General features: G+C 45.6%; 1 protein-coding gene across 1 annotated transcript; it reads left to right on the forward strand.

Moving 5' to 3' along the window:
• The first annotated feature begins 3,063 nt into the window (after window positions 1-3,063).
• On the forward strand, window positions 3,064-3,749 carry LOC112622573 (signal transducer CD24-like). Its single transcript, XM_025382335.1, has one exon. The coding sequence runs from the start codon at window positions 3,153-3,155 to the stop codon at window positions 3,513-3,515; it is 363 nt and encodes a 120-aa protein (XP_025238120.1). The 5' UTR covers window positions 3,064-3,152; the 3' UTR covers window positions 3,516-3,749.
• Window positions 3,750-7,643: the final 3,894 nt, after the last annotated feature.

The raw sequence follows: 7,643 nt of genomic DNA on the forward strand, positions 1-7,643 counted from the left end.
CCTTGCGACTTGGTATGGAGAGAAAAGCATTAGTCAGATCAACAGCTGCATAACAAATGCTAGAGATTCTGCTGATTTGCTTTAGTAAAGATACTAATTTATAATAGAAGTTGCAATTGGAGTCACACCTGAACTAAGTTTTCTGAAATCCACAACCATTTCCCAATATCCATTCTGCTTTTGCCCAAGCCAAATAGGGGAATTAAATGGGTACATGATAGATATTCCCATGTTTCAAGTATTTGATGTGATGACACTACTCTCTGTAATTCCCCTAGGAATGCAGCATTGCTTCTGGTTTGCTATGTTGGTAAGAAGGGGAAAGTTCCAGGCGGACTTCCTCTTAACTCTTTCTGCCATAATGACCCTGATCCCATGGATTTAGAGAGCCAGTGCAGGAATTCTGCCTCTGGTCAAGGATGTCTGTTCCAATTATTCTTTCAGGAACTGGGGAAATAACTACAGAATAAGCCCATAGACCAACTGGTTCCATATTTGGTAGGCCACAGTGGCATTTTTGGGCCCCCAAGAGTTATATCAATCCAGACATAGTGTCTAGTCACCTCCCAAAGGCCTAGATCTCTAGTTAATGGCATTCGGTCTCATTTAAGAAGACTCAGAGGGACATTTAATCATATATTATAGCAATTCTGCAGGCTTGTGTTTTGTTTTGCTTTGTTTTGTTTTGTTTTGTGGCAGGGTCTCACTGTTGCCAAAGCTAGAGAGCAGTGGGGTGATCATGGCTCACGGCGGCCTTGACCTCCCCAGGCTCAGGTGATCCTCCCACCTCAGCTTCTCAAGTACCTGGGACTACAAACACGCACCACCACACCCAGCTAATTTTTCTGCTTTATGTAGAGATGGGTTTTCGCCACGTTGTCCAGGCTTACAGGGTTGTTTTTTAAAGGGACTCAGCCTCCCCTTTAATCTAGGGGCTTTGGGTCTGAAAACTGGCTTGCTTCTGGAAACTGAGTGAATGTCCATGATTCTTTACTCTGTTGACTCAAGTTAGAATTTTGTCTCCCAGTCCTACCATCCAGTATGACAAAGCAGGGCAAAAAATGATGACTCTAGAGCTATGAAGCAATACATTAATATTTGGCACTTTCTTCTTCTTCTTCAATATTTTGATTAAGCATCCATCCATTCATCTGTTCATTTTTTTTACCCAGCATTTATTGAGTAATGGGCCAAGAATGATGTAGGCACTGGGGATATAAAGTGGAATAGAAAGTAATCTTTGGGCCAGGCTTGGTGACTCACACCTGTAATCCCAGGACTTTGGGAGGCCGAAGCAGATGACGACTTGAGGTCAGGAGTCTCAAGACGAGCCTGGCCAACACAGCAAAACCCTGTCTCTACTAAAAATATAGATATTAGCCAGGCGTGCTGGCGCATAAGGAGCTACTGGGTGACAGAGCGAGACTCCACCTCAAAAAAAAAAAAAAAAAAAAAGGAAAGTATGATGGCTCACACCTGTAATCCTAGCACTTTGGGTGGCCAAGGCAGGCAGATCACTTGAACCTAGGAGTTCAAGACCAGCCTGGGCAACATGGTAAAACCCAGTCTCTACAAAAAAACACAAAAATGTTCCGGGCATGGTGGCAAGCTTCTGTAGTCCCAGCTACTTGGGAGACGGAAGCGGAAGGATTGCTTGAACTTGGGAGGTCAAGGCTACGGTGAGCCATGATCGTGCCACTGCACTCCAGCCTGGGCAACAGAGAGAGACTCTGTCTCCAAGAAAAAAAGAAAGTGATTTTTGTTCTTACACCATATGGTGTAATAAACACCTTTTTTCTTCAGGAATGATTGGATGTTCATAGAAATGCCCACTTAAAGTCCTAGAGGCTGGGCGCGGTGGCTCACACCTTTAATCCCAGCACTTTGGGAGACCAAGTCCTGCAGATTACCTGAGGTCAGGAGTCCGAGACCAGGCTGGCCAACATAGTGAAACCTGTCTCTACTAAAAATACAAAAATTAGCTGGGTGTGGTGGTGCACGCCTGTAATCCCAGCTACTTGGGAGGCTGAGGAACGAGAATTGCTTGAACCCAGGAGGCAGATGCTGCAGTGAGCCAACATTGCAAACTCTACTCCAGCCTGGATGACAGAGCAAGGCTGTGTCTCAAAAAAAAAAAGAAAAAAAGAAAAAAAGAAAAAAAAAAGTTCCTGGAACTCTAGGCTGAGTAGGCAGAAAGGCGGGGGCATGTTTATTTATTAGGGATTGTAGTTGGTGAGTAGTAATAGAGATTTAACTATGATGGCTTGTACAAATTTATTCTCACACATAAGAGAATTCCAGAGGCAGGCAGTCTAAGACTGGTATGCTCTAGAAGGTCACCTAGGATTCTATTTTTGTGCTTCACCATTCTTTATGCAGCTTCTATCTTCAAGGTTAAAATGTGGCTGCTGGCACTCTAGCCATCATATCATAGTTCTGGGCAGGGAGATGAAAGTAAGAGAATTTCAGTGAAAGGGCTTCTCTGGAAGCCCTACTGCTTACAGCTTATTGGCCACCCTATCTAAAAGAGAGGTTAGGATGTAAAATTTTTCCTCTAGACATGTGGCCCCTAAATTTTTCCTAACGAAGAAGGGAAAAAATGAATATTAGATACGCAATTAATCATCTGTAGATCAGAAGAAACAAAACATGGCCTGGCACAGTGTGTGTGTGTGTGTGTGTGTGTGTGTATACATATGTGTGTGTGTATATATGTGTATATATATACTGTGTGTGTGTATATACACAGAGAGAGAGAGAGAGAGAGAGTACAATGAGATTTATTATAAGGAAATGACTCATACAGTTATGGAGGCTGCAAAGTCCTGTGATCTGTTATCTGCAGGCTGGAGACCCAGGAAAGCCAGTGATACAGATTTCAGCTTCAGTCCAAAGGCCTGAGAACCAGAAGCACTGATGGTGTAAGTCCCAGTCTAAGGGCCAGAGAAGACCAACATCTCAGCTCAAGCCATTAGGCAGCCCCAGCAAACTAATATAGCCCCATTTAATCCTCCCACCGACCCTGCAAAGTCAATTCATTAGCTCAATTTTATAGGTAAGAAAACTGAGACCTTGCCTGCGCCCGCCTGGAGCCAGCGGTTCTCCAAGCACCCAGCATCCAGCGAGACACGTCGCGCACCGACAGAGGGGACATGGGCAAAGCAATGGTGACCAGGCTCGGGCTGGGGCTGCTGCTGCTGGGACTGCTCCTACCCACGCAGATTTATTCCAATCAAACAACTGTTGTAACAGTTTCAAGTAACTCCTCCCAGAGTACTTCGACGGCCCCAAATCCAGCTAATGCCACCACCAAGGCGGTTGGTGGTGCCCTGCAGTCAACAGCCAGTCTCTTCGTGGTCTCACTCTCTCTTCTACATCTCTACTGTCAAAAGACTCAGGCCAAGAAACATCTAAACTTCCCCATCTTCTACACCCAATCCACATGGCGTCTGGAAGTCCAATGTGGCAAGGAAAAACAGGCTTCGTCGAATCTACTAATTCCACACCTTTTATAGACACAGAAAATGTTGAGAATCCCAAATTTGATTGGTTTACAGAACATGTGAGAGGTTTGACTAGATGATGGATGCCAATATTAAATCTGCTGGAGTTTCATATGCAAGATGAAGGAGAGGCAACATCCAAAATAGCTAAGACATGATTTCCTTGAATGTGGCTTAAGAAATATGGACACTTAATACTATCTTGAAAATAAGAATAGAAATAAAGGATGTGATTGTGGAATGGAAGAAAAAAAAAAAAAGAAAACTGAAACACAGAGAAGTGACATGACTTTCCTCCTCCTCCAGCTCATAAATGACAGGCTAGGGATGACAGCCCAGGTTTGCTTGACATAGAGACCTCTGGGCTACTCAGAGATTTGACAGAAATGTGGTATACTCCCACTCACCTCCCCTTTCTCCTTGACCTCTGTGAGTTCTCTTGACCTCTTTCTCCGAGTACCCCAGCCCAACCCCAGGCGTTGTCAATGACTCCCTGGCACAATTAGCTCTTTGCTTTCACTCAGTTAACTCAGAAATCTTCTGTGCCCTTGTAGAGATGCCCTTCCCTGAAATCCTCACATTTTAGAACCTATATCACCCCAACATCTCCCGCTAGTGTTAATTGGGAGGGATCTCTCCACCACTGTCCCCCTCTAGAGAGCTAGCCAGGGGCCAGGACAACTAGGCAAGCAGGCACTGCACCAGCTGCCCTCACAGCAGTTCACACGTGACATTCTGTTTAATCCTCACAACAAACCTGTGAGTTAGGCATTATTATATCTTCATTTTACAGATGAGAAAACGGAGGCACCACGCAGTAAAGAAACTTCCCTGTGCCAGGCACAGTGGCTCACACCTGTATTCCCAACACCTTGGGAGGCCAAGGCAGGAGCATCTCTTGAGCCCAGGAGTTCAAGGCTGCAGTGAGTCACGATCGCGTCATTGTACTCCAGCCTAAGCGACAGAGGAAGGCCCCTGTCTCATTAAATAAATAAATAAAAGAAACTTTCCTAATGCCACATAGTTAGTGATACTTGACCTAGACTACGGTCAGAGAAAGCTTCCTTGAGAAGCTTTGAGCTGAAGGAGTAGAAAATAGAAGAATATTGCTATGGTCTGAATGTTTGTGTCCCTTAAGTTTCATATGTTAAAATTTTAACTCCCGAGGTGAAAGGTATTGGGTAGGGGACCTTTCGAGGGTTCCTCATGAATGGGATTAGTGCTTATATTGAAGAAGCTCAAGGGAGCTTGTTTGCCCTCCCAGTATGTGAGGACACAGCAAGAAGGCGCCATCTGTGAACAGGAAGAGGGCCCTCACCAGACACCAAATTTGCCAGCACCCTGATCTTGGAGTTCCCAGCCTCTAGAACTGTGAGAAATAAAGTTCTTTTGTTCTATAAGCTACCCGGTCTATGGAATTTTGTTATAGCAGCCCAAATGGACTAAGATGAGTATCATGTGCAAAGGTCCTGCACCAGGAGGGAGCCTGTGTGTTTGAGAGAAGATCATGTGGCTGAAGCAGGGTAAGAAGAGAGCTGAGCAAGATGGGGCAGAGGCCAGGCTAGACAAGGCCTTGAAGGCCTCCCTGAAGTTTTAGATCTCTGTTGTAAGAGCAACAGGAAGCCATCAGCTGGTTTTAAACAGAGAAATAATGAGGTGAAGCCATCAGTAGGTTTTAAGCAGTTGGAAAAGATTCTTCTGGGACAGTGTAGATAAATGATTGCATGGAGAGTGAAATGCAGGGAGACCACTAGGGTCTATGGTGGTAATCCAAGCAAGAGACGCTGGTAATGCGGATTAGGACAACAGCAGTAGAGATAGAAGTGAAAATGTAAAGAAGTGGATGCTTTCAAGAGCCATGTAAGAGAGAAAATTGGCAGCACTTGGTGACTGGATATGGCTACGGGGTGAGGGAGAGGTTGAGGTCCAGGTTTCTGGCTGGTGCAACTAGCTGGGTGGTACATATTTCACTCAGACAGGGGATACTGGGCAAAGAAAAGATTTGGGGGAAAGCGTGTTCAGCTTGAGGCATGTTGGATTTGAGTAAGACAGCAAAGGGGAATTATCCAAAAGACAGTTGGACATGGGAGCTCGAAAGTCAAAACAGAGGTGTGGGCTGGAGGTACGTATTTGGGAGCTGTAACCAGGACCAGCCCATCCACTAAGCACAGTAGAGACATGAGTGCCCCAGTACTTTTAGGGCTGACAAAAATGCTTTAATTCCTGATATGGTTTGGATGTTTGTCCCCACCCAAATCTCATGTCAAATTGCAATCCCCAGTGTTAGAGGTGGGACCTGGTAGCAGGTGATTGGATCATGGGGGTGAACTTCTCATGAATGGTTTGGCACCATCCTCTTGGTGCTGTCCTCACAATAGTGAGTGAGTTCTTGCAAGATCTGGTCATTTAAAGGGGTGTGGCACCTCCCCTGCCCTGCCCCGCCCTCTTGCTTCTGCTTTCACCATGTGATAGGCCTGCTCTCCCTTCACCTTCCACCATGATTGGAAGCTTCCCGAGGCCTCCCCAGAAGCAGATACCACTACATTTCCTGTACAGCCTGCAGAAACATGAGCCAATTAAACCTCTTCTCTATTTCTTTTTCATTTTTTAAAAATAATTGAGATGGGATCTTGCCATGTTGCCCAGGCTGGTCTCAAACTCCTGGGCTCAAGTGATCCTCTTGCCTCAGCCTCCCAAAGTACTAGGATTACAGGCATGAGCCACTGTGCCCAGCCAAAACTTCTTTCTTATAAATTACCCAGTCTCAGGTGTTTCTTTCTTCTTTCTTTCTTTTTTTTTTTTTTTTTTTTCTTTGAGACAGGATTTTGCTCTGTCGCCCAGGCTGGAGTGCAGTGGAACAATCTCAGCTCACTGCAACCTCTGCCTCCTGGGTTCAAGCAATCTTCCCATCTCAGCCTCCCCAGTAGCTGAGACTACAGGCACACACCACCACAACAGGCTAATTTTTTATTTTTCTGTAATTTTAGGTAGAGATGAGGTTTCTCTATGTTGCCCAGGCTGGAGGAATTTCTTTCTAGCAGTACAAGAACACTCTAATACAATTCCCTTTAAATCAGAAGAAAAAACAAACTTTTAAGTCAAAGGATTTTTGGCTTGTTTTTGAGACAGAGTCTCGCTCTGTCACCCACGCTGGAGTGCAGTGGCATGATCCTGGCTCACTGCAATCTCCACCTCCTGTATTCAAGCGATTCTCCTGCCTCAGCCTCCCGAGTAGCTGGAATTACAGGTGCACACCATCACACCCAGCTAATTTTTGTATTTTTAGTAGAGACGGGATTTCACCATGTTGGCCAGGCTGGTCTCGAACTCCTGACCTCAAGTGATCTACCTGCCTCAGCCTCCCAAAGTGCTGGGATTATAGGCGTGAGCCACTGCACACAGCCTGTTTAAGAGACAGAGTTGCTCTGTCGGCCAGGCTGGGGTGCAGTGGCCTGATAGTAGCTCACTGCAGCCTCAAACTCCTGGGCTTGAGTGACCCTCCTGCCTCAGCCTCCCAAGTAGCTGGGACTACAGGCTTGACTGCACCTGGCAAAGATGTTTTAATAAATAATATTAATATAATTTATTTTGTGCTAATGCAGTCATAAAATATAATGTTAAAAAAATGTTTACAGGCCGGGCGCAGTGGCTCACGCCTGTAATCCCAGCACTTTGAGAGGCCAAGGCGGGAGAATCACGAGGTCAGGAGTTCAAGACCAGTCTGGCCAACATAGTGAAACTCTATCTCTACTAAAAATACAAAAATTAGCCGGGCATGGTAGCGCGTGCCCATAGTCCCAGCTAATCGGGAGGCTGAGGCAGGAGAATCGCTTGAACCCGGGAGGTGGAGGTTGTGGTAAGCAGAGATCACGCCACTGCACTCCAGCCTGGACGACAGAGTGAGACTCTGTCTCTTAAAAAAAAAAAAAAAGTTTACATAGGAAGGGGCCCACAAAAGTCTTAATGCTGCTCTGTTTGTAACAATAAACATGCTTTCTGCTATAACAGAAACCCACTGGCAATGGCTCCAACAGTGACAATGTTTTAATTTCCCTTGTGTAAGGAAGTTCAGCATTAGTGTGGCCTTCAGGGTTGGCAGATCGAGTGCCCTAAAGGTCAAAGACTCCTTCCAGCTCTCCG

This window comes from Theropithecus gelada, chromosome 1 (genome assembly GCF_003255815.1).
Source record: "Theropithecus gelada isolate Dixy chromosome 1, Tgel_1.0, whole genome shotgun sequence".
In the NCBI taxonomy this organism is placed as follows: Eukaryota; Metazoa; Chordata; class Mammalia; order Primates; family Cercopithecidae; genus Theropithecus; species Theropithecus gelada.

Excerpts from the sequence above, each read along its gene's own strand:
- LOC112622573 (XM_025382335.1), top strand. The coding sequence starts at position 3,153 with ATGGGCAAAGCAATGGTGACCAGGCTCGGGCTGGGGCTGCTGCTGCTG.